The following is a 27600-nucleotide window of genomic DNA, read 5'->3' as shown; positions in this document are numbered from 1 at the left end:
GCAGCACCTCCTTTTGTCCTTGAACCCCAAGTCTTCCCTGACCCCCTGGAAGGGCTACCTGGCTGGAGGACCTCCCCCTGGAGGCTGTGTGGGCCACCCTGGAACACTTGGAGGGACCTTCATGACTCTCTCCCTGCCCAAGGATGCCTTGAGCAGGCACATGAGGACTTCTGGGATAGTGAGCCCCCAGGTGTTCCTCCTGCAGCCCCTCCCCCTGAGAGCAGGACTTTGGCTTTGGGCCAGTTTCTTGTCAGATTCTACCCACCTTGACCTCTTGGCCATATCCAGGCCCTTTTCCTGGTTCTCTCCTTCCTTCTCCCCTCTTTCATCCTCCCCCAACCTACACTGACACCCATCACCTGAATGATTCTCCTGAGATGGATCAAACCCCCAGATGTCCCCTTATTATGGGCCTCACATTCCCTTATCCCCTTACCCCCTCTCCATAGGGGCCCTGCTCTCCCCCAGGAGCTCTCTACTGTCCCCACCTCCCTCAGGCAGTTTCCAGGCAGTCTGGGGGGAGGGGAGAACAAGGGAGGGTACCTAGGATAGTGGGGGAGAGAAGGAGGGGCTGGATGCTGGGGGAGGGGGCTCTTTCCTCCCCAGCCTGGTGACTGGTGGCCCAGGGAGAATAAGAACCCTGGGGTGCGGACTAGAGGTTGGGGAGTTGTCTAGGGGATAGAGGGGCCATTCCAGGGGCCCAGGAATTCCTGGCCCTGGTGTCCTGACCCCTAGCTTCTGCTTAGAGATTCCTCTTTGCTGCCCACAGACCCAGCCCTCTATTAGGATCCCTGAGCTCTGCCTTCCTGCCCCAGGACTCCCTAGGAGCTAAAGCCCTTTCCTGGCCCCCTGTCTTTTGGGCTGGTCCCCATCAGGACCCAGGCCTTGGGCTCCCTGGATGCAGTTCCCTTTAGGGATTCCCAACTTCAGCTATGCCAGAGGGTCCCAGGCACTCTCCCCAGCTCCTAAGGAGACCCCAGCACCCCTTCATCCTATTTCCTCAGGCTCAGCTGCCCCTCCAGGAAGGAGAGTTACCAGGAACTCTGCATCTTCTCAGCCCCTCCCTTGGCTCCCTTTTCCCATGCTTCCCTGCTTTTCCTTCTGGCAGAGCCCTTAGGTCCCTCCCCTGCCAGGGTGGTTTGGGCTCCCACCCTCAGCCCTGGGAGCTCTGCCTGGGCCCATTCTATGTGGGATCCCAAAGCCCTGCTGCCTCTTGGGGCTCTGGGAGGATGATAGGAGGCAGGGGGCAGAAGAGGGAGGGGGCTCATCTGCCCCTTCAGACCCTCTTCTCTTCCCAAGCTGCCTCCCCCATCCCTCTGCTGGTAGCAGGCTTTCTCCTGAGGGCAGGCCTGGCCCTTGGTGACTCCTGTGGCCCCCCCACCCCTTGTAGATCCCTGTGGGGCAGCTTCAGGCCTGGGAAGAGAAGGGAAAACCTCTGCCCCTCCGGGTCCCTTCTCCCTCCCCAGCTCAGGGTACAGAGGTCCAGGGCCTGGCCCCAGGAGGGATGAGGCTTAACCAGATCCTGAAGTGGGCAGGAGATCAGGGCAGCTTTCTTCTCAGGTCCAACCAAGAGCAATTGGCCCAGAGAGTGAGCCCAAAGGCAGAGAGGAAGTTGGGCTTTTCTATACTGGGGGAAAGAGGGGAGCAGTTGCCCCAGGAGTGGGGCTCCAGGCCAGTTCCTGTTGCTGAAAAGGGCAGAGAAGTCAGATATTCCCTGGGCCAAAGGCGGTCTGTTGGGAAGTGCTTTGCCTGGAGCTCCTTTTAGGGGTCCATAAAGTGGGGGGAAGATGGGAGGTAAAGCCTTGAGTGGGGAGACAAGGCCAGGAAAAGATGGAGGAGCTTCACCACATGGACTCACTGGGGCTACTTTGCTGCCTCTACAGGGAGCCTGGAGTCCCAGGGATGGCCTCTGAAAGGGACAGACTCCCAGCCCAGGTAAGTGCATTCCAGCCTCAGATGGGAGCCCCATCAGCCAGTGAGGACCTTCCCTGGCTCTGACACAAGATGGATCTGGAAGCTGCTCCCTCCTTCCTGCTGGGCCATTTCTCTACCCACATACAAGAAAGTAGGAACAGCACTTCCCAGCTCTCTTCTGGGCTTTGAGAGTGATTCGTTGGCCCTTGGCAGCTCAGACCCCAACAGCTCCCCCAAAGCACTGCCTCCCATGTTGGATTTCTCCCTGGACACAAGTGAGTGTCAAGGACGACCATTGACTCCTTCTCTGTCTAGAGATCATATCTTTGCTCTCTCTGCTTGCCTGGGGACATTCACATCCTCTTTGTTTGTTTTTTTTCACCTATTCCCTCTTGAGTCTGGTCAGGAGCAGAGCCTGAGGGTGTCCCCTGGTCCCTGTGTCCTCAAGGAAGACATTGTCCCCTGGTGCTGCTCACTGGTTTCTGCCTCATGTCCTCAAGTCTTCCCAGGTCTCTCTGGCTCCTTCCTCTTTCCTACTTCTTAGCCAAGTCAGCACCCCCCCCCCCCCCACTGTCCTTCTGCTGCTGTGCTCCCTGACCCAGAGAGAGTCTAAGGAGTTTGGGGTGAGCCCAGGAAGGGCCCTGACACAGAAATGGGGCCTTTTTCTCAGAATAGAGCCTATTCTCAGAATAGGAGCTTCAAGTATTCTTGAACAGAGCTGTTTGTACCATAGCCAGCAGCTTGGTATAGTCCTCTGTCCTGTAGAATTCCTCACTGGTCTAGTCCCTCCCTTGTTGGATAGGCTGAAGGGAAAGGGGTGAGTTTCTGGAAGGCCTGGGAATTTTCTTTGCTAATAGGGTTAGGGAGGTCCTGAGGGAGACATCCTGGCCTTGTTAGAAAGACATAAGGCTAAGTGGCCAAACTTGGGATACAGACAAACTGGAGTGCTTTATGTTCTCCTAAAAATCTGCTTTCAGCAATCTGCATAATAACCCTCTGGGGTAAATGTTCTTATTCTCATCATTTCACAGTTGAGTAAACTGAGGCAAACAGAGGTTAAGGTTCTGTGCAGAAGTTTTTCTGTTTTAAGTTATCAAATATTCAAACTTTTTTATCTTTTGGATGATTGCCTCTGTCTTGAGTTTGGGTAAGCATTTTGTCCTTGAACTGCAAAGTTAAACACCTCTGAGACGCCTTCTCTCACCTGTCAAATTGGCCATTATGCCAGAAAAAGAAAATTATCAATTCAGAGATGTGTGAAAACTGAGACAGTTATGCATTATTGGTGGAGTTCTCCATTTATTGAACATTTGGGGGGGGGGGCATTTGAAACTCTGTGCAAAAGACTTTCAAACTGTGCATACCCTTTGATCTAGACATGTATCCCAGAGAGATCCGCAACAGGGGGAATGAACCTATTTAGACAAAGATATTTATATAGCAGATCTTTTTGTGGTAGCAGAGAATTAGAAATGGAGGGACATTCATTAATTAGGGAATGACCCAACAAGTTGTGGTGTGTGATTATAGTATAACCCTGTTGAGCTATGAGGAATAATAGGCAGGATCATTTCAGAGAAACCTGGGAAGACTTCCATGAACTGATGCAAAGTATGAGCAGAAGGAGGAGAACATTTTCCATCATAATAGCAACATTGTGTGTCAGAAGCTGTGAAGGCCTCAGCTGTTCTCAGCAATTCAGTGTTGTAAGACAATCCCAAAGGACTCGTGATGAGAAAAAACATCTTCTTCCAGAGAAAGAACTGATGGACTCTGAATTCAGATCAAAACATGTTTCCCTTTTCCCCTTACTTTTATTTTCTTTGGTTTGAGATTTCTTCCACAAAATGACTAATAAGGAAAAATATTTTATGTGGTTGATCAGGTAAAGTCTAGATCAGATTGTTTGCTCTCTTGTAGAGGGGGAAGGGAGGGAGGGAGTGAATTTGGGACTCAATCAAGCCATCTTGACTCCACCTTTCAACTTTCCATACATTGCTTTAATAAATTGTTGTCTTAGAGTTACCCTCTGGTCAGGTAGCCTCTGCCATATTGGGCTGACTGACTCCATGTTTACTTCAAGACATATATTTTTTAAACCCTCACCATCCATCTTGGAATCAATGCTGTGTATTGGCTCCAAGGCAGAGGAGCTATAAGGGCTAGGCAATGGGGGTTAAGTGACTTGACCAGGGTCACACAGTGTCTGAGGAAGTGTCTGAGGCCAGATTGGAACCCAGTACCTCCCATTTCTAGGCCTGACTTTCAATCTACTGAACCACCCAGCTGCCCCCTCGAGACATCTTTAACAAATTAATTTATTTAATGAGGATTATAGTTAGGTTTTATTCAGATTGGGTGTTATATGGGTTTTTTAGTAAGTGGCAAGCAGTTCAGAGTAGCTTGAAGAAACTGAAGGCTTTGCTGTGATGCAAACGTAGAAGGTGGGAGGAAATTTAGTTCCCCTTTAGTGTTAAAGCTTTCCTTGTTACTAATCCTTATATTCATATCTGTTAAATATAAATAAATAGAATTTTATAAAAATATTTAGTCTACAAGCCAAACTCTACTGGCCTAGTGAAGGGGAGTCAGACCTCTGGCTTTTCTTTGGAGAGGAGAGCTGAAAAATACTTTGTAACCATCAAGCAAATTATTCTACCACAGCATCCTCACCAATAATATCATTTATAATCCTAGTCCTCCAACAAGTTGCAGCCTCCCCACTCAGGAGAAGTACACTGCAGACACCAAGTCTCTCTGGCCTCAGTGTGAGTCCTCATCTCCCTTTATACATAAGAATTTTTATCAGTGGAACCCCCTTTCCACTTCAAGGTTGGGCCTCCATCCTTTCTCCATCTTCTCAGGCTTTGCCTTCTCCTCTGAACCTCCTCCCCCATATGCTCTTCTCTTTCTTAGAAGATAGAGACCACCTCCTCAGTCCTCATTCTCTCAATCCTGTGTGAAGCTTTTGATGCTTTTGGCCCACTCTCTCCTCGTTGATATTCTGTTTTCTCTAGGGTTTTAGGACACAGCTCTCTCTCCTAGTTTAGCTTCTACCTCTCTGACCTGTGATTCTCTGTCTTCTCTGCTGGCTGCTCCTCTAGATCTTGTAACAGTAGGGTTAGGGTGAGGGAGTTACTCCCACCCTATCTTTGGCCCTCTACTCTTCTCCCTCTGGACTTCTGTACTAGGTGATCTCATCATCCACCAGATATTCAAGCACCATCTCTCTGCTGATAAGTCTCAGATCTCCATTTTCTGCCCTAATTTCTGTGCTGATCTCTAGTCTTTCATCTCAAATTTCCTTACCGCGATTTCACTCTAGGTGATCAGTAGACATTTTGAGTTCAGTGTATACCAAACACATTGTTCTCTCTCACCTAGACAGAATCCCCATCTTCTCTAAAGCTGTAGCTTCCTTGTCCCTCAGGCTAAAAAAGGAGCAGCTCCCCCCACCCCCCGACTCCTCACTGTCCTTTACTTATATCTCCAATATGTAGCCAGAACCTATCAGTTTCACCTTTGTAGCATCTCTCTAATACACCCCCTTCTGTCCTGTGTCACTGCCATCATCCTGTCAGAGGTCCATACCACCTCCTTCCAGGCCTATTAAGACAACCTGTTGCTGGATCTGTCTCCCACAAGGCTCTTTCCACTCCAAGGCCTTCTCCATTCTCCCACCAGAGTGATTTTCCTACAGCTCACTTCTGATTGTGTCACTCCCCTACTCCATAAACTTCAGTGGCTCCCTATTCCCTCCCAGATCAAATAAAAAACATACGGTTTGGTGTTCAAAGCCCTCTTTCTCATCTTCTTATTCATTACTCCCCAGTCTATATTCTTGGATCTAGGGAACCTGGCCTTCTGGATTCCTTCAGCTGCAGAATTTTTAAAAACTCCTTTACTTTCTGTCTTAAAATTGATGGTAAACATCTGTTGTGAGACAGAATATGGGTAAGAGGTAGACAATTGAGGATAAGTGGCTTACCCAGAGTCACAGAGGTAGGAAGTGTTAGAGTCATATTTGAAACCAGGACCTTCTGTCTCTAGTTCTAGTTCTCTATTCACAGAGTCACCTAACTGCCCCTAAATGGAAAAGGGTTTTGTTTTGTTTTGTTTTTTATAACCTTTATTCCCTTTTCAAGATCAGTTCTTAGATAGATGAGTGATGAGGGCTAGGCAGTCAGAATTAAGTGACTTACCCAGGATCACACAGCTGGGAAGTGACTGAAGTCACATTTGAACCCAGGTGTTCCTGACTCCAGATCGGGCATTCTTTTCACCATGTGTGATCTGGCTGTGTCTAGTCCCAGGCATTTTCAATGGCTTTACCTCATGTCTGGAATATTTTCACTCCACATTTCAGATCTCTGACCCCTTTAAACTGCCTGTAAGTCCCAAATAAAGATTAAAAACTTTCTACTGGTAACCTTCCCTTGTCCCTCTTAGTCAGAGTGCCTTCATTGTTTCCATTCTTCCCTATTTCTCCTCGACTGATCTTTCTTTATGTTCCTGTGTCTGCAAGTTGTCTCCCTCCCCCACTGGACTCTGAGCTCCTGGAGGGTAAGAACTGTCTTTTTCCTCTTGGGAAATCCCCAGAAGTGCAGAACAGGTGCTGAATGTAGGGGGAATGGAATGAAAGTTCCTGGTCCTTGAGAAGCCCTGGGTGTGTCCCCATCTTCTCTGTATATACCTCCTCTTCTCCCCTGTGGTTCTGCAGTCCAACACAAGAAGAGTCCTGCTGGAGCCAATAGGATGACACAGGATTCTTCTCATGATCCCATCTGTCTTCGGCTTTAGCCCTCCCAGGTTTCCTCCTTCCTCCCTTTCTCCTTGTCTGCTCTCCCTGATGTTCTTCTGCCACTACTGTTGTCTTCAGTTTTTCACTCCTGCATTTCTGCTTAGTGTATTCAAAAAGCAAATGATCTCTTCCCTTCAGGGCCTCTTCCTAAAAATACTGCAGACTCCTCTTAATTAGTGAACATCTACTGCTCTGTCCAATATTGTGAAGCTTACATTTACAGGTTTGGGGAGTGAAATGTAACCAAAGGGTAAACTGAGGCAGCTCTTGAAAGAAGACAAGCAGGAGAATGCTGCCTTTCAATAAAAGGGGTTAGGGGCTTCTTCTGTTAATGCTCCAATCCTTAAGCAGAAGGATAGATCCCTTTGATAGGGTTGGGGAAGCACAGAAAAAAGAATAGACAGGGTAAGTGATATCTATCATAGGATGGATGGTCACCATTGGTTTTAGAGCTGGGATAATCAGGGACACTGTGACTGATTGGAATAATCAATAATAAGGGGTCAGAAATGTCCCAGTCTTCCTTCTCTCCTCAGACTAAGAAGAGATTCTTGTGAGGGCCTAGTGCAAGGTCAGGTCCCCGACTTTGGGTGGCAACCTAGACATCTCTGAGATGGGTCAGGGGTGTAGAAAGCCTAGACCTGGTTCCCTGGGCCTCATCTGAATCTTCCAAGGTCAGCAAGTGCCTTGAAATCAGACTAGAAGAGTGATGAAGTGCCCAAGAGCTGGGTTTTGCACTTCTCTTATAGCCTGGCTGAATGTTGAGCTGAGTCAGGAGACAGAGAACCGTGACTCAGGCAGTTCCCAGACAAAAGCAGTTACTGGTAAATAGGATCAGTAAATACATGATATGAGATCAGCTCAGCCTTCTCCCAGCATAGATCAACCTGGGCTGCATCTTGAGTTCCCGCGCTCTCTGGAACACATTCTCTCCTTTCTCATCCCTTCCATAATGTTATAAGTAAACATTAATCTTAGGGCTCATTACCAGATTGATAAGGATTTATTAGTAAATAGAGGGTTTAAGAGAGGCAGAAAGAGAGAGAGAGGTCTCAGCCTTTCTAGATCTCATTCTTGATTCAGCTTGCTCAGTCAGGCTGGGAGTGCCAGAGATCAAGAGATCAGGAATACTCAGAGACCCCCCCCCCCAGCCCAGAGAGCCCGTAGGTTCTGGGGGAAGGTACAAAAGCCCCTTCGCCTTCCCTCACCTGGCTTTTACATTCCCCAGCTCCTCCTTCCTTGACTCAGTCTGTGGCATGTTGGTGACTCTCACGCTGATGATGTTGGCTTTGCTGGGACACAGCAACAGGGTACAGACATGTGACTCTATGACACCTACATCCCACCTCTGAGGCCCTTGGGATGAAAGGTGCAACGGAAGTCCCCTAGGTATTTCCCTTCACACAAGAGAAACTCCTTGGAGTCCTTCCACAGCATTATAGACCTGTTTTGCTCAAACTCCCATTGGGCTCTTAAAGACTCAGCTTCAAGTCCTGTTTCTGACACTGACAAAGGGCAGGACCTTTGGGCCCCTCCATTCTCTGTGTGCCAGTTTCCTCCTGTAACTGACCAGAGGTGGGCTCTTCATTCTGATGTGGCTTTCACCCCTCTGTCCTCTGACTTGGGTTTTTCTAGGAGGTGGTGACGTTCAAGGATGTGGCTGTGGACTTCACTGAGGAGGAGTGGCGCCTCTTGTCACCTCCCCAGAAGGAGCTGTACAAGGAGGTGATGCTGGAGAATGCCCAGAACCTGCTCTCTGTGGGTAAGGAGCCCTCTCCCTGTTGCCCAGTCTGCCATCCAAGGGAATATGGCCCTGAGCAGGAGGCAAGTTTGGGACCAGTTTTTAGTTACGAGGAAGGTACAAGAGCTGGTATGTGAATTCCCAGAGCCAGGGCCCTCCTGCTGCCTGGTTCTCTTGTAAATGGACTTTGCATTGTATTATGGGACCTTGGGGATTCCCTTTGGTGCTCCTGAAATCTGAGATCAAATGCATATTAGAGAATCTCAGATGTGGAAGTAATCTCAGAGCTAATTCTGTCTCACCTCTCCCTGACCTGGAATTGTGTTTCCCAAACTCATCCTGGAAAATGGTTCAGGAAGGTTTTCCTTCCACCCTCTTCCTCTCTGGGGTTGATCTATTATTGAAGATCTTTTTCTCTTTAACTAGCTTAAACTTGTAGCTCAAAGCTCCTAGGTGTCCCCAGGAGAGATGGTGTGTCTTTAGTCTTTTTTCTTATTGCCCTAAGCCTCCAGCAGAGCCAGTGAAAAAGGGAGGGAAGGGACAAAGGACAACCTGCTCTTGGCCCAGGGCTCTGTTGAGGGTTTTCTCTTTAATATTATGGCACTTCTTCCTCACGTTCATCTTCATAATTCCATGACACAATTATCCCCATTTTACAGATGAGGAAATAGATTCCATTAAGTGGCTTGTTCTAAGGCACCCACATAGGAGCTGTTGATGGCAAAATGTAAACTGAGGCCTTCCTGCCTTTAATCCCAGTCCCCTGCCCCCTCCCCCTTTAGCTGCCTCTCATTTCCAGATAATAGACTGAATCCAACCTTCTCTGAAGAAAATGCCCCAGAATCTAAAGTTCTGATTTCAGATTGGTTCCCTAATCTTCTCCCACCTCCTCTCTCCACCCTAAATGCTGGGGCGACTCCTTCAGGAGGCCCCATAAGCCTCCTGCAGGTCCTGTTTGCCCTCTTCTGTGATTGTCAGGATGAGTGGACTGGCTGAGAGAAAGCATTGGACCCAATGAGTATTGTTGAGCTTCTTAGGAGAGGAGGCAGAGACTCCCCAAGAGAAGAGTCCACAAAGCTCAGAGAGATGTCAGGGAAAGAGGAGTAGATAGGGTGATAGGACAAAAGCTGATCCTTTGAGGTCCTTGTGTCTGGGCCTTCAGACTGACCCAGAACACTGACCCTTGGACCCTGTTTGAGAGTTTAGAAGTTTCTGCCAGAATGGACCAGAACAGGATGGGGGAAGTTACATGTTGCCCAATTGAGGTCCCCCAGCAGTGTAACAGTCACATCCTACCCTGGGCTCCTGCATTACAGACACTGAGTGATGAGGGTAGACTACTGTGGGGACCCCATCATGAGATTCTCTGAGTGGAGTCACTGGACTCCCCAACCTTTCCCTAATGAGAACTCAGTGATGAACTTCTCTCCATCCTTCTCCCTGACTGATTCTCCCTTGCCCAGGGCTTCCAGGGTGCCCAGAAGATGTGATCTCTTATTTGGAGCAGAAGGAAGCCCCATGGATGCTGAAGCAAGAAGGCCTGAGGAGCTGCTGCCCAGGTAACGGAGGGGAAAAGAGGTGTGGGAGAACCTGGGTGACGAGAGCCTTCTGTGTGCTCTGGTGAAGCCAAGGCTAGATTTGGGGGCAGGAGGGCCCAACTTGGAATTATTTTTCAGAGGTTTTAGCAGGGACTCTCCAGGCAGTCACTGAACCCCCGAGCCTCAGTTTCCCCATTTGTAAGATGAGATTGTTGGACTCCATTTCCTATCATCTCTCTTCAGGGGATCAGTCTGTGACCCTCTAAGAAGTCAGTGTTTGGGACTGAAGGGCCTGGAAGTCTCTTGTAAGTGCTAGTAGGACTGAGCTTATCCCCTCTGAGCTTTTTAGTATCCAGTAACTTTTATATAAAAAATATATATGTGTGTGTATATGTATATGTATAAGTGTTTGCTCTATGCTGGGTCCTGGGCTAAGTTACAGGGAACATAAAGGGCTGCAGTGGTCATCCCCAGCCCTTATGGAGCTTACTCTCTTCTGGAGCAGATAGCAGCATGCCAACAATTCTGTCGAAGTCCTGTAGATCCCAGCTCCAGGGCAGCCAATCAAGAGAGGGAAGGCTCTGAAGGGAAGGAGCACTAGAGGGGTCTAAAGGAGAGAGTGAGCTTGGGCTTTAGGAGAGCCAGTCTGTAGATTCTGGAGGAAAGTATATCAAAGAAAAGGGAAAGGCAGTAGCACAACTCAACGAAAGTGACTATCTCTAGCAATTTAGCCCTGAACCGAAGGACACATATGAGATGGTATCTCATGGAGATGAAGAGGTCAAGTGAGAGTGTTTGGAATATTGGAGAGAAATGGTTTTATTGGTGCCCAGAGGAAGAGAGTCATTAGCTCATCGGTGTGGAAAATGCTGAAGATGAAGGAACAATGGGGGCCCTGCATGGAGGAATAGATAGCTTAGATGAGGGATAGGATGGGCTTCTTTGCCCATAGAAAGAGAATGACCTTTTCTCTGATTCTGAGTCCAAAAAGGAAAAGGAGGCTGCTGAGTTTGCTGAGATGTGGAGGATAAGAGAGCTCTGCTGAGAGGCCTAGCTTTTGTTCAGTGAAATAGGTGACCAAGTTCTAGCTCAGAAGGTGAGGCAGGGTGTGGGAGGAAGCCATTAGGGAGAGCTGGAGACCAGGGAAATATTTGGAAGGCTGCTGTGCTATGTGGCAAAGGGAATCCACGAGGGAGATGTTATAGGATTGCCTTGCCCTGTTGAGGACCCAGCTGAGGTCAGGGAGCCTCAATGTAGAGTGGAACCAGGCAGCTAGTTTCCTGATTTTCCTTGTCTCCATTGACTTGCAGCCCATGAGCAGGAATGAAGACTGCCACCTTACTTGGAAGCAATCCAAGCCTAAACTTTCCCCAAATCATCAGCTCTAGGACCTGTCCTGGTCTCTGGGGCTCAGTGATTGTTCTGGTCTTGGACAATCAGTTGACCACAGTACCTCACTTAGAGAGATGAGAGCCAGAGGGAAGCCTCTGGGATCTTCAGGATTGGGTCTGTTCTAGTTCCATTGGAGTTACTGTTGACTGCTGAGAAATAAGGGCAAGAAGGAGATTGAAACATGGCTGAGACCAGAGCATGCATTCAAGACACCAGAATGCAGGGATCCTGGTATAGTTTGGACTCGCCATAAGCCATGGGCCTAGTCAGTAAACATGTATTGAATAATAAATATGTTCTAGGAACTGTGGTATGCCCTGAGCACACAAAGGAAGGGAAACACCAGTCTGGGTTATCCTAAAGCTCACAGTCTAGAACCTAGATACGGAGGTAGTTTAGAAAGAAGCAACAAATCCTAAATCTCACTCTGAGATAATCCAAGGAGAAAGGGATGTTGGGGAATGGAAACACACATAATTCAACAGGGAAATCAGGAACTAGAAGAGTGAAGAGAATGACAGTTTAAGGAGAAAAGCAATCTAACAGAGCTCCTGTGACTTGTCCATGGTTAAAATCCTAGCAAGTTTCTGAGGTACAATGAAAATGCAGCACAGTATTGAGATTTTTAAAAAGAATATTATGAAAATGCCAGTATTTATATAAGGTGTTTTATAACTATAAATAAGCTAATATTGGTAATAGGTATTAATAAACTGCTTATAAATACCAAGCTATTAGGGTAAATGAAAGCTGTCAGGGGTTAAACTATTTTGTAGGCAATGGATAGAAGGCCTGAAGCAGTTTGGTACAAGTCATTCATATAGCCTTTCTGAGGTCATGGTTTAAGTCAGGAATGTAATGAACCTAGCCTGTCCAAAATTCCAGATTTGATATGAAGAACCAATGAGATCAGATGGGAGGCTCTTTGTTATTTAAATTGTTCTTTAGCTTTGATGTAATGGCATTTCTTTCCTTCCTTCCTTCCTTCCTTCCTTCCTTCCTTCCTTCCTTCCTTCCTTCCTTCCTTCCTTCCTTCCTTCCTTCCTTCCTTCCTTCCTTCCTTCCTTCCTTCCTTCCTTCCTTCCTTCCTTCCTTCCTTCCTTCCCTCCCTCCCTCCCTCCCTTCCGTCCACAATGACTTGCCCAGGGTCACATAGCTGGGAAATGGCTGAGGCCAGATTTGAACCCAGGACCTCCCATCTCTAGTCCTGGCTCTCAATCCACTGAGCAACCCAGCTTCCCCCTGTAATGGCATTTTCAAAGGATGGATTGTGCCTAGTTCAGTTGGAAGACTTTCAGGAAAAAGGATATTAAATGGTTTATGTTCTGACAGTTGAGTAAAGAAGATAGTTATCTATCTGTATATGTCATTCTATATGTACATTTTACTGTTTGTTTCTTTTAGAAGGAGAGATCAGATCTGAAATGAAGATGAATCCAACAAAGGTGAGCCTTCTTGTGAAAGAAATGGACCTACAAAATTCTGATATCTTTGCTTTCAGAGAATTTTGTGTTGCACCTCAAAAGAAATCTCTTATTGAACATCAAAGAATGCACACTGAGGAAAAATCTAGTGAAAATAATCAGTGCAGAAAGACTTTTGTGTGCAGGGCCAATCTTGCTAGACATCACAGAATCCACTCTGGTGAGAGACCTTATGAATGCAAAGAATGTGAAAAGACATTCAGTCGGAGCTCCTCTCTTGCTGTACATCAGAGAGTCCACACTGGGGAGAAACCTCATAAATGCATGCAATGTGGAAAGACATTCAAAGAAAGGTCCAAACTTGCTGTACATCAGAGAGTACACACTGGGGAGAAACCTTATGAATGCAAGCAGTGTGGAAAGACATTCAGTCGGAGTTCCAGTCTTGCTGTGCATCAGAGAATCCACACTGGGGAGAAACCTTATGAATGCAATCAGTGTGGAAAGACATTCAAAGAAAGGTACAAACTTGCTATACATCAGAGAATCCACACTGGGGAGAAACCTTATGAATGTAAGCAGTGTGGAAAGAGTTTTAGACGGAGCTCCAGTCTTGCTATACATCAGAGAATCCACACTGGTGAGAAACTTTATGAATGCAAACAATGTGGAAAGACTTTCACACTGAGCTCCAGTCTTGCTGTACATCAGAGAATTCACACTGGGGAGAAACCTTATGAATGCAAAAAATGTGGAAAGACTTTCAGACTGAGCTCCAGTCTTGCTGTACATCAGAGAATTCACACTGGGGAGAAACCTTATGAATGCAGGCAATGCGGAAAGACATTCAGTCGGAACTCCAAACTTACTGTACACCAGAGAATCCATACTGCAAAGAAATCTTATGAATGCAAGCAATGTGAAAAGACCTTCAGACTGAACTCAAGTCTTGTTGTACATCAGAGAATCCACACTGGGTGCAAACCTTATGAATGCAAACAATGTGGAAAAACATTCAAAGAAAGGTCCAAACTTACTGTCCATCAGAGAGTCCACACTGGGGAGAAACCTTATGAATGCAAGCACTGTGGAAAGGCATTCAGTCGGAGCTCCAGTCTTGTTGTACATCAAAGAATTCACACTGGGGAGAAACCTTATAAATGCAAGCAGTGTGGAAAGACATTCAGTCAGAGGTCCCATCTTGCTGTACATCAGAGAATCCACACTGGGGAGAAATCTTATGAATGTAAACAATGTGGGAAGACTTTCAGACTGAGCTTTAGTCTTGGTGTACATCAGAGAATCCACACTGGGGAGAAACCTTATGAATGCAAGCAGTGTGGAAAGACTTTCAGACTGAACTCCAGTCTTGGTGTACATCAGAGAATCCACACTGGGGAGAAACCATATCAATGCACACAGTGTGGAAAGACATTCAGTCGGAAGTCCAATCTTGCTCTGCATCAGAGAATCCACACTGGGGAGAAACCTTATGAATGCAAGCAGTGTGGAAAGACATTCAGTCGGAACTCCAGTCTTGCTGTACATCAGAGAACCCACACTGGGGAGAAACCTTATGAATGTAAGCAGTGTGGAAAGACATTCAGTCGGAGCTCCAATCTTGCTGTACATCAGAGAATCCACATAGGGAGAAACCTTAAGAATGCAAGCTATGTGTAAAGACATTCATTCACATGCAACTCCAGTCTTGCTATTGTGAAGGAAATTAATTTACCATCCCACCTTTCTGGGACAGCACACCTGTTGTGAGCCTGAACTTGACTCAGCTGAGGATTGCCTGATGGAAACCATTGAGTGAGAATAGAATGGCAGCAGAAAAAAGGCAGCAACAGAGTTCAGAGATCATGAGACAGGGACAGGGTTATGTCTCCTGGACTTCCCCCCCCCTTCCCCAGGTGGCCCAGGAAAAGCAGATAGCTACTGTTGGCTTCTAAGATAAGATTTGTGAGAGTTAGTGGGCAGAGAAAAGGTTTGATATACTGAGGCAAGAGCAGATATCCATGCTCTTTCTCTTTCAGTTTTTTTGGCTAGGGCACCGTAATGGTGCCCACAGAATAGCAAGCTACATGGAGCAGTATGTCTCCTATTTTTCCATCTTTCCCCCCTATTTCCTTAGGTTAAATAAAATTAATTTGGGGCCACTCTTATCATTTCCCCTCTTATACTATACATTACAGAAACCACATACAGTCATACTGAGGTCTCTCACTTTACTCAGAACCAGACAATTCACTACACAGTGAGCATATGATTTAGACCTAAACTGTTATCCCATAAGAAAATTAAGGGAGCACACATTAGTTTACCTGTAAGATCAATTTATTGATAAGGGAAGAATTTATGACAAGAAATGGGTAGTATTGTGAGGTGTAAAATAGGTAATTTTTATTGTATTCAATTCAGAACTGTTTGTACAAACAAAACTAATGCAACTAAGATTAAAAATGGAAAAGAAGTTATCATTTGCTTTACCATATGTCCAACTAAATACTTGTTTTTAAAAATTCTAATCTCATTCTCATATGCCTTAATTCATCATTTCATGGCATCTGGATCTAAGGAGGAGTTAATTTAGGCAGAAAATAATGTCTTTGCCCAATTGCAATAATTTGTAATTAGCATCATTTCCTTTATATGGTTTTCCCAAAAATTCATATAAAGCAAAAATTAAAAAACAACCTGAAACTTTGGATTTTAAATATGAAATAAAATTATCGGCATTCCAGTGACTTCTACTCAGTTGAATGTATTATCAAAACAATTATCTTATATAGAAAGTCACCATGTATCTATCAGCTTGAGACTGGACTGATTGCATTCAGAGGCCTTTGTAGCATAACTGACACAATTATTTCTACAATTTCTAAACCTATAACATATCAAATCTTAAACCTATTTTGCATTAAATTCTATGCTACATATGTGGCAAAAATTTATCACACCAGTATAGAACTTCAAGTAAATTGGTTTGTTGGGAGGAGGCAAGACTCCTAATAAAGCTGGACCCTGGTCAAGATCCAGAGCAGAGACCCCTGAGCCTTAGGAGATAACCTTAGGAGATAAGCCAAGAAATCTGATGATGTAGTGACAGAAAATACAGTCACAATGAAAATAGAATGGATGCAAAATAATTCATATTGGCATCTGAATTAATGACACAAGTGCTGATTAATCTGGTAATTGTAAAAACAGATCACTATGGGTGGTAACTGCAGTACTCAGTCAGGGTCTTGGTATTTTTACTGATGATTATGGTGGAATAGTAGGAGTGAGTAGTATTGGTTAACTGATATTTGAAAACAAGAGTAGCTCTCCACCTCCTGTGTGACTTGTCTTGTTCTACAGTCAAGACCATCCTTTCTCTTTTTGTCTGACCATCTTGTTATACACTCCAAAGAGGTGTGGTAGGATTTATGTAATCTCTGTTACAGGTTTAAGGTCAGGCTGTAAACAAAATTTGATAGTACACCAAACTAATTTTCTTAGCTAATTATAATTTTTATAAAGCAAACTATATTATTTGACTATGAACTCAAAACTAATGACTGTGTTATAAAAATCATAAAGGCTAATATTATTGTAGTCATAAAAGGGGTAGGGGGGTTTCACACACATATACATCAAATATCATTATCCTAATAGGAAAATGGATGTGAATTGAAGTGCTACTACATTATAATTGATTTTAAGACAGTTCCATCAAATCTAGATTCATCCTTGTAAATCCCTTCAGAATCTTTTCTTGAGACATTTGTTGTCAGCACCTCAGATGATAGGGATCTCTAGTTTCAGAGTAGTCTGCTGCCTAGGGTTAAAGGAAATCTACCTGCTAGCCTTGGGGAAGAATTGAAGGTCTGATGAAGAACAGGATCTTGGACTCTCAGAAGGAAAGCTCTAAGAGTTTTAGGGACCAAGAGAAACTTGTCGGAAAGTGAGATGCTACCTGAGAAAACTGAATCAAAGAGGTCAAGGTGAGCATTGTGAATCTGAAAAATTCTCAGACCGTACTTCATAAGATTTGGTTAAGACCATTCCCCATTTTAAACAATGAAGGAACTTAGATCAGGAATGTGAGACCTCTACTCCACCCCTACTTAAGCATGCTTTAGGGGAAGAAACTCCTTGCTGAACAATGAAAAATACTTTAACCTATACTTACAGTAAGGCAAAAGTTCTTAAACTGTGCCTGTTTTTAGATCTAATACAAAAGGGTGTTTAAGTACCTATAAAAGTCAGGCAACTTGTGAATTTACAAGGAGCAAAGAGGTAAGAACTTACTCAGAGGTTTTTCAGGTGTGAACTTAATCAAAAGTTTAAACCTATTTAGGTGTGAATTAAGAATGGTCTGTCCTTTGGACAGACTACTGTGATTGGTAGATGTGAGAACTTAGAGGAGGTGACATAGGAGAAAATTCCCTTTAAAAGGAGGTCAGAAGCTGAGAGAAGGGTCTCTCTTGGGAGATCCAGCTGGGAAAAGCTGAATTGGAGAAGGCAACTGGTGTCTCTCTGAACACTAGAATTTTGCTTGGGACAAATCTTGTGGTGAGTGAATTGAAGACTGACTGATCTCTCTCTCTTAAGGCTGTCCTAAGCTGGCCTAGCCTTTTTTCTCATTATTCCTTTTCTCTCTCTCTTTCTTTAATTCCTCATGTATATTAATTAAAATCTCTATAAAACCCAGCTGACTTGGGTATATTTAATATTTGGGAATTTTTCCCTGGAGACCACCTTATATTTGATTTAAAACAAGACATTGTCTTGAAAGCATATTTTCTGCGGTCACAATTTAAGCCAAACAACCCTTTTATCTGTAACAGTTTAAGAGTCCCACTATTTTAATCACCACAGCATGGAGGACATACTCCACACAGTGGAAATAACTAAGGGAAAGGCAGAGTTACAAGATGGAGGGTCTTTACCAAGATCCTCCAGGAGGCCAGATTCACTGGGTGAGACTGAGTAGAGACGAGTTCTTGTGACACCCACGTTTGTAGAAGAATCTCAGCCCAAGAATGGGAAACTCAAATTCCATTCAGTTTGTAAGAAGAAAAAAATATTTGAAGAAGTAGTTGTTTATGGTTGTATAACTGGTGGAATAGACTGGAGGCTAATCAGATAGCCTCAGGACTGATGGACAAGTCCAAGGGCTAGTAGAGTAGTCTCTGCAGCTGATTATATAGAGTAGCAGCTCTGTTGTACAGCGTTAGCTTCATTTATGGAGTAGCAGCCACAACTGTAGAATAGCAGCTTCCCAGCTTTGTGGATGTTTTATATATATATATATATAATAGTGTTATAGTTCTAAGAACAATATGAATACTTAATGAAACCAATTAGTCACAAAACTGATGCCCAGAACAGAATATTATAGATCCTCTACACAGAGTTGGTAAAGACTATCTGCAATTCATGTTTGACTGATGCTGAAACTACAGGTTTTATACTTGATGTTTGACCAGTTTTAACTAATGAGAAGTGGTAGATTTCAGAGACTAAGGGTCCCTTTCCTCACTACCCCTCAGTGCCTGTTATCAGCCTATATCAGAGTGAAGGATTAAAATTCTGGAAAAGGTATTGGGTAATTCCCTATGATGAAGAGCAGGGTTTGGCAAGTAGAGGCAGGCAGAATCTTGAGGTACTAACTCAGGGTACCAATGGAGGAAAGGGCCCATCCTGGGGCTTCCGAGTGGGATAATATCACTATCTGCAAATTCATAATTTCTGAAATGGGGCCGGGCCTGCTTCATTCTTTGGATACACAGTAGGAAAGATCAGAATTGGTATTCAGAAGGTGGCAGCAACCATTTTAATAAGACCAAGATATAAGTAGTGAAAAGTGGAAAGGATAAAACTCCTTCTTTGCTTATTTTGTTAAATAATTTGTATAGTATTGGGATTCATTTTTTAAATGTTTGATAGAATTCACTTGTGAATCCATATGGCCCTGGGGATTTTTTTCTTAGGAAGGAATTTTACCAAATTCCTTTTATGACACAAATATGTAACTGATTCCAAAGACTGGCAGACCAAAAACCGAGAAAGAAAACTACAGACCAATTTCCTTAATGAATGTAGATTCAAAAATCTTAAATGGAATAATTGCAAAAAGAGTTGTAGATTAAAAATGTATATACAAAATACTCCAAGTATTAGATTTAATAAGATTTATTAAATAATGACTTGAAGCAAAAAGGAAAATAAAAGGCTAGAGAAACAGAGAGAGCTCACCTAGCCTTGCATGCAGGAAAAAGAGAGCAAGAGGGAGGAGCCACAAAATTATATACACACATGTAACAAATGCAAATGTGAGGACAAAGGGAAAGGGATACTGGTAGATGAAGTCCAAGGGTACAAAAATTTCTAATTACACATTTCCCCTGTGATCCTTTGGGAGACCAGTCTCCCCAAAGGGATCATTTTAAACATAAACAACTAATAACTTTAACTAGAGGTCCATATAATATTACAGGTTCTAAAGGAAAATTATAGTAATTTACGGGAAAAGATGGAAAAAGAAGAGAAAAAGAACAAAACCAAGGTTAGGTGCCTAGACAAAAAGCTAATTAGGGGCAGTCCCCTTTGGGGAAGAAGATTGTACATTCAAAACAAATGCATTCAACTCCCCATAGTTCAAATTCACCCCAACTCAAGATTCACTCTGGATCTTCTGGTGCAGTGTGTGGTCTCTGCAGGCATCTTTGTAGTGCCTTCTCCAAACAGTTCACCTTCTGGATTCTGGGAGGTGGTCTCTTGTTCTAAATTAGTGTCAAATTCAAATCAAAAGTTCACAATAATAACATAGTCCCCCCACTTGAGGGGTTAATAACATATTCTCCCCTGATAAGGAAACAGGGATCACATAGGAATCACACAGGAACACATGGTTGAGTCATAAGGCATGAGTCAATTATCAAAAATATCAAATAATCCAAGGAAATTAAAAAAATAACCTTTGAATGAAATACAGAATATCAAAAACATGAAAAAATTCTGAGAAGAAAAAAATTCACAGATCACAACAGGTTCTTGTAGCAATCTATGTCCCATAAGCCTGCAATGACAATCACCAACCCAATTTAGCAGTCTGGACTACAGTAAATTGCCACATCATGAAAGCAAATAGAAAAAGAGGCTAGATCTCAAAACAAATGGGAAATTGCATTCCCTGGTTTGACTCTTTTTCACTTTTCTGGGAGCTGGAACAATTGATGTTATGTACTTGATATAGAGTTTGGTACAAAGAAATCCTGCATTTAACACATGGTAAAAATCCACAACTTCGAGTCTCACAGATGATCAAATCATTGAGCATTTTTTTTTTTGCACAGAATGTCATCAACCCCTGTAGGATTGGTTTGGTCTCTTTACCTTTTGTGCTCATTTGGCACTTCACAGGTCAACTTTTGTGTTCCTCTGTGTTCCTTTTCTCCTTGGATTAAACATATTCATGGAGCAAAAGTCTCATAATATTTAAATAACTAGTGGCAGGTTGCCCTATGTAAAGGGTGAATATTATGGTTGAGACTGAGAAAAATCTAAATTTAAATGGTCGCCAAGGGAAATCCCAAATAATAAAATACCCAAGTCAGCTGCCAAATTTTTAAGGTGTTTTAATTACAATAGGAGGAAGAAAATATGAGAGAGAGAGAGAGAGAGAGAGAGAGAGAGAGAGAGAGAGAGAGAGAGAGAGAGAGAGAGAGAGAGAGAGAAGGGAAAAGGGAGAGAAGGAAAGAGGGAGAGAAGGAAAGAAGTTTAATTCAGAACCACTCTGGCTCAGGCTGAGCCAAAGCAGGCATTAAGGCCTTAGAGAGCCAAGGCAGGGAAAGGGATCAGTCCTTATTACTCACGTGACCAATCTGAAGGAAAGCAGTCTGCGGGGCTCCTCCAACCTCAAGCTCCAACCTCGAACTGAACTCTAGCCCTCCTCCTAGGAAGTCCTGAGACCTCCAGAGGCTGTTCTCTACCTCACTTCCTGTGTCTCAAATGTGCCAATGGTGGCTCTAGCTTGACCTAGGACTGCCCAGAGGTCTGTCCTTTTTTTGCACATGTCTGTTGAAGGCCATATTATCAAATAATTAAATCTTGATTTTGCTGCAGCCCTTCCTAATCTTGTTACACTGAGAAGGGTGGAGAATGTAGTTTCCAAGACCTGGTTCTGTTATTTCAAGTATCTCTATTGTTATTGATCAGGAAATAGCTAAATCCGATCTTCTAAATAATGGTCTGAATATGGTGGAGTAGTTTTGAAATTCACACATAGTCCAAACCTTTTGGGGTATGCATTTATATGCTAGGCAAATGGATATCTTAGATTATTCTATTGCAAAAAGTAAAACAGTTTAAAAATCTTTTCAACATTGGTGACATGCTCTTCAAATACAAAAAAATGAGCAAAAAAACCCCCCTCAAGTGCTATATTGCACATATAAGGAAAAACAATAATAAAAATGTTTTAAAAAATCAAAAGAGTATAGCTTACAATCAGTGACACACCCTGTCAGCCAAGGAGATGTAGAATACAAATGTTCCTCACCATAATGAGATTCATTTCCTTTTTTTTTCTTTTTAAACATTATTTTATTTGGTTATTTACAAACATTATTCATTAGAAACAATGATCATTATCTTTTCTTCCCCCCCACCCCCACTTCTCCCATAGCCGGCGCACAATTCCACTGGGTTTCACATGTGTTCTTGGTTCGAATCCATTTCCATGTTGTTGGTATTTGCACTAGAGTGTTCATTTAGATTCTCTCCTCAGTCATTTCCTCTCAGCCTCTGTAGTCAAGCAGTTGCTTTTCATCGGTGTTTTTACTCCCACAGTTTATCCTCTGCTTGTGGATAGTGTTTTTTAGATCCCTGCAGATTGTTCAGGGACATTGCATTGTCCCTAGTGGAGGACTCCATTACCTTCGATTGTACCACAATGTATCAGTATCTGTGCACAATGTTTTCCTGGTTCTGCTCGTTTCACTCTGCATCACTTCCTGGAGGTTGTTCCAGTCTCCGTGGAATTCCTCCACTTTATTATTCCTTTGAGCACAATAGTATTCCATCACCAACATATACCACAGTTTGTTCAGCCATTCCCCAATTGAAGGGCATCCCCTCATTTTCCAATTTTTGGCCATCACAAAGAGTGCTGCTATGAATATTCTTGCACAAGTCTTTTTCCTTATTATCTCTTTGGGGTACAAACCCAGCAGTGCTATGGCTGGATCAAAGGGCAGACAATCTTTTACAGTCCTTTGGGCATAGTTCCAAATTGCCCTCCAGAATGGTTGGATCAGTTCACAACTCCACCAGCAATGAAATAATGTCCCTACTTTGCTTCATCCCCTCCAGCATTCATTACTTTCCATAGCTGTCATGTTAGCCAATCTGCTAGGTGTGAGATGATACCTCAGAGTTGTTTTGATTTGCATCTCTCTGATTATAAGAGATGTAGAGCACTTTTTCATGTGCTTATTAATAGTTTTGATTTCTTTGGCTGAAAACTGCCTGTTCATGTCCCTTGCCCATTTATCAATTAGAGAATGGCTTGATTTTTTGTATAATTGATTTAACTCTTTGTAAATTTGAGTAATTAAACCTTTGTCAGAGGTTTTTATGAAGATTGCTTCCCAATTTGTTGCTTTCCTTCTGATTTTAGTTATATTGGTTTATTTGTACAAAAGCTTTTTAATTTGATGTAGTCGAAATTATTTATTTTACATTTTGTGACTCTTTCTGTGTCTTGCTTAGGTTTAAAGTCTTTCCCTTCCCAAAGGTCTGACATGTATACTATTCTGTGTTTACCTAATTTACTTATAGTTTCCTTCTTTATGTTCAAGTCATTCACCCATTTTGAATTTATCTTGGTGTAGGGTGTGAAGTGTTGGTCTAATCCTAATCTCTCCCACACTGTCTTCCAGTTTTCCCAGCAGTTTTTATCGAATAGTGGATTTTTGACCCAAAAGCTGGGAACTTTGGGTTTATCATATATTGTCTTGCTGAGGTCACTTGCCCCAAGTCTATTCCACTGATCCTCCTTTCTGTCTCTTAGCCAGTACCAAATTGTATTGATGACTGCTGCTTTGTAATATAGTTTGAGATCTGGGACTGCAAGGCCCCCTTCCTTTGTATTTTTTCCCATTATTTCCCTGCTTATCCTTGATCCTTTGTTATTCCAAATGAATTTTGTTATGGTTTTTTATAAATCAGTAAAGAAAATTTTTGGAAGTTCCATGGGTATGGCACTAAATAGATAGATAAGTTTAGGTAGGATGGTCATTTTTACTATATTGGCTCGTCCTACCCATGAGCAGTTAATGTTTTTCCAATTGCTCAAGTCTAGTTTTAGTTGTGTGGAGAGTGTTTTGTAGTTGTGTTCATATAGTTCCTGTGTTTGTGTCTCGGGAGATAGATTCCTAGGAATTTTATTTTGTCTAAGGTGATTTTGAATGGGATTTCTCTTTCTAGTTTTTGCTGCTGAACTATGTTGGAGATGTATAGAAATGCTGATGACTTATGCGGGTTTATTTTGTATCCTGCAACTTTGCTAAAGTTGTTGATTATTTCAATTAGCTTTTTGGTTGAATCTCTAGGATTCTTTAAGTAGACCATCATGTCATCTGCAAAGAGTGATAGCTTAGTCTCCTCCTTGCCTATTTTGATGCCTTCAATTTCTTTTTCTTCTCTAATTGCTACTGCTAGTGTTTCTAGTACAATGTCAAATAGTAGAGGTGCTAATGGGCATCCTTGTTTCACTCCTAATCTTATTGGGAATGCATTTAGTTTATCCCCATTGCAGATGATATTGGCTGATGGTTTTAGATATATACTGTTTATTATTTTTAGGAACGACCCTCCTATTCCTATGCTTTCTAGTGTTTTCAATAGGAATGGATGTTGTATTTTATCAAAGGCTTTTTCTGTGTCTATTGAAATAATCATGTGATTTTTGTTGGTTTGCTTGTTGATATGGTCGATCATGTGGATGGTTTTCCTAATATTGAACCAGCCCTGCATCCCTGGTATAAATCCTACTTGATCATGTTGGATTACCCTTCTGATCACTTGCTGGAGTCTTTTTGTTAGTATCCTATTTAAGATTTTTGCATCTATATTCATTAGGGAGATTGGTCTATAATTTTCTTTCTCTGTTTTTGGCCTGCCTGGTTTTGGAATCAGTACCATGTTTGTGTCGTAAAAGGAGTTTGGTAGAATTCCCTCTTTGCTTATTATGTCAAATAGTTTGTATAGTATTGGGATTAACTGTTCTCTGAATGTTTGATAGAATTCACTTGTGAATCCGTCGGGCCCTGGGGATTTTTTCTTAGGGAGTTCTTTGATGGCCTGTTGGATTTCATTTTCTGATATTGGATTATTTAAGAATTCTATTTCTTCTTCTGTTAGTCTAGGCAGTTTGTATTTTTGTATATATTCATCCATATCTCCTAGATTGCTGTATTTATTGCCATATAATTGGGCAAAGTAATTTTTAATGATTGCCTTGATTTCCTCTTCATTGGAGTTGATGTCCCCCTTTTCATCTTTGATGCTGTTAATTTGCTTTTCTTCTTTCCTTATTTTAATTAGATTGACCAGTACTTTGTCTATTTTGTTTGTTTTTTCAAAGTACCAGCTTCTAGTCTTATTTTTAAATCAATAGTTCTATCACTTTCGATTTTATTAATTTCTCCCTTAATTTTTAGGATTTCTAGTTTGGTTTTCTGCTGGGGGGTTTTAATTTGATTGCTTTTGAGTTTTTGTATTTGCATTTCCAATTGATTGATCTCTGCTCTCCCTAGTTTGTTAATATATGCACTCAGGGATATGAATTTACCTCTGATTACTGCTTTGGCTGCATCCCAAAAGGTCTGAAAGGATGTCTCGCCTTTGTCATTTTCCTTGATGAAATTATTAATTGTTTCTGTGATTTCTTCTCTAACTAAACGATTTTGCAGTATCATATTGTTTAAGTTCCAATTAATTTTTGATTTGGTTTTCAAGGCTGCTTTTATTATTTCTGCTTTTCTGCATTTGTATGCCATGTTTCTGTAACCTAGTGTATGGTCAATCTTTGTGAATGTGCCATGTGGTGCTGAGAAGAAGGTGTATTCCTTTATATCCCTATTTATTTTTCTCCATATGTCTATTAACTCTAATTTTTCTAAGATTTCATTCACTTCTTTTACCTCTTTCTTATTTATTTTTTGATTTGATTTATCTAAATTTGATAATGGTTGGTTCAAATCTTCCACTAATATTGTTTTACTGTCTATTTCTTCCTTTAATTCTCCTAGTTTCTCCATTAGAAATTTGGGTGCTATATTATTTGGTGCATACATGTTGATTAGTGATATTTGCTCATTATCTAAAGTCCCTTTTAACAAAATATAATTACCTTCCCTATCTCTTTTAATCAGGTCTATTTTTGCTTTGGCTTTATCAGATATCATGGTTGCCACTCCTGCCTTCTTTCTATCAGTTGAGGCCCAGAAGGTCTTATTCCATCCTTTAATTCTGACCTTGTGGGTGTCTACCCACCTCATGTGTGTTTCTTGAAGACAACATATGGTAGGATTTTGGATTCTAACCCATTCTGCAATTCGTCTACGTTTTATGGGTGAGTTCATCCCATTCACATTCAAGGTTATGATTGTGACTTGAGAATTCTCTGGCATTTTGATATCCTTCCCTAATTCTAACCTTTCTTCTTTAGCTCTAACCTTTTAATCCAGTGATTTACTTTAAATCAGTCCCCCTTGTCCCCTCCCTTGATATGTTTCCCTTTCTAGCCCCTCAATTTTTGTTCCCTCCCCGTTCCCCCTCTCCTTCCTTCCCTTTTTGTTTTCCCTTCCCCCCCCCCCTTGGTTTTCCCTTATCCCTACCCTTGTTGGGTAAGATAGAATTCAAGATCCCAATGGATCTTGATGTTTTTCCCTCTCAGAGTTGATTTCCCTGAGAGTAAGGTTTAAGTAAAAACTCGCTTCCTCTCCTTCTTATAGGAGTTTTCTTCCTCTCTGCTTCCCGTGTGAATCTTTGTGTGAGAAAGATTATTCTATTTGATTTTTCTTTTCCCCCTATTTACACATTACATTTTCTATATATTAATATATATAGATTGATATAAATGTAGTCCTTATAGAAGAGAGTTTGAATAAATGAAAAGATATCAATTTTCTCCTTTTCCCTTTCCATCATATTTACCTTTTCAGGTGTTTCATGCTCTTTGTTTTTCGATATCGAACTTTCCACAGAGCTCTGGTCTTTTCTTTGCAAAAAGTTGGAAATCTTCTATTTTTTTGAATGCCCATATTTTCCCTTGGAAGTATATAGTCAGTTTTGCTGGATAGCTGATTCTTGGTTGAAGACCCAGCTCTCTTGCCTTTCTGAAAATCATGTTCCATGCCTTACAATCATTCAGAGTGGAACTTACAAGTTCTTGTGCGACTCTGATTGGCATTCCTTTATATCTAAATTGTCTTTTTCTGGCTTCTTGTAGGATTTTTTCTTTTGCTTGAAAGCTTTGGAATTTGGCAATTACATTCCTGGGAGTTGTCTTTTGGGGGTTTAGTGTAGAGCGTGTTCTGTGAGCTCTATCAGTGGCTGTATTGCCCCCTTGTTCTAGAATCTCTGGGCAATTTTCTTTGATTATATCTTGTATTACGATGTCGAGTTTGCTGTTTATTTCTGGATTTTCTGGAAGTCCAATTATTCTTAAATTATCTCTTCTTCCTCTATTTTCCAAGTCTGTCACCTTGTCAGTGAGCTATTTTATGTTCTCTTCTAGTTTCTTGATCTTGTGGCTTTGCTTTATTTATTCTTGCTCTTTTACCTGCTCGTTGTCTTCCAGTTGCCACCTTCTGACCTTTAAAGCCTGGTTTTCCTTTTCAGTTTGGTCAAACCGGTTTTGTAGTTGCATGAAATTCTTTTGCATTGATTCCAACTTTTCCTGCCAGAAGGCTTCCATCTTTTTGATCATTTTCGATTCAAATTCTTCAAAAGTTTGTGGAGAGTTTCCATTTCCTTTGGAAGGTTTCAGAGCATTTGCTTGTGTTTCCTCTTCTATCTCCTCTGTATTTTGTATTTTTGCTCCATAAAATATGTCCAAAATATGTCCAAAGTTTCCACCTTCTTGTTTTTCTTGTTGTTTTGAGGCTTTTTTGCTTCTGTGCTGTTTGCCATCTCTATCTGAGTGAGGGGGGCTGGCTCTTCTGTTATCTGTCTGGTGCTCAGTGGCTTTAGCCCCAGGCAAATTGTCTGTCTTCCCCAGGAATCCCGGAATTGCTGGTGTTTCGGTGTTTCAGTGTTACTGTCCTCCTCAGTTCCCTCCCGATGCTTCTCTGTTGCCTTACTTCTATGCTCTGAGCCTGGCTTGACACTCTCAGATGTATTTAAATGCCTTTGCTGGCCGGAGGAGCCTGCACTCTGAGGGAGAGGGGCCGTGGCTTCCTCAGAGCTCCAAGGACTGGTTATAAGATTAACCTCAGACTGTGTATGCCCTGAGGCAGGGACCTTCAGTGAGACTCAGATGGAAGGATCTGGTCAGGGGGCTACAGGCTCCCCCTGTCTCTCTCTGTTTCTCTGCTTTCTGGATGCCCCCTCGACTGGGTCAGGTTGTTTTCAGGATGTGGCCTTCAGCTCAGAGGCCCTTTTGCCAGCCCTGAGGGTTACTGTTGTTTCAGAAGACCCTGCACTCTGAGGGGGAGGGGCCGTGGCTTCTAGGAGCTCTGAGGGCTGGTGATAGGATTAACCTCAGACTGAGTATGCCCTGAGGCAGGG

The 27600-nt window shown here is 42.6% G+C and overlaps 1 protein-coding gene across 3 annotated transcripts in view; it reads left to right on the top strand.

The window, feature by feature from the left end:
- The window catches only part of LOC130453486 (zinc finger protein 420-like), a 47913-nt gene that overhangs the window by 1687 nt on the left and 18626 nt on the right, over positions 1–27600 (top strand). The window contains exons 2-5 of one of the 3 annotated variants that reach the window (XM_056821979.1): positions 1884–1935; positions 8351–8477; positions 9920–10015; positions 12791–12831. In XM_056821979.1, the coding sequence (XP_056677957.1) occupies positions 1903–1935; positions 8351–8477; positions 9920–10015; positions 12791–12831 (297 nt within the window). In that variant the 5' untranslated portion in view covers positions 1884–1902. Of the gene's footprint in view, positions 1–1883; positions 2190–8350; positions 8478–9919; positions 10016–12790; positions 19136–27600 lie in introns of those variants that run through there. The other 2 variants (XM_056821977.1, XM_056821978.1) reach the window with 2 other exon arrangements.

This window comes from Monodelphis domestica, chromosome 3 (assembly GCF_027887165.1).
Source record: "Monodelphis domestica isolate mMonDom1 chromosome 3, mMonDom1.pri, whole genome shotgun sequence".
NCBI lineage: Eukaryota > Metazoa > Chordata > Mammalia > Didelphimorphia > Didelphidae > Monodelphis > Monodelphis domestica.
The sequence above is the reverse complement of the archived record's forward strand: the minus strand, read 5'-3'. Positions and strand labels throughout refer to the sequence as shown.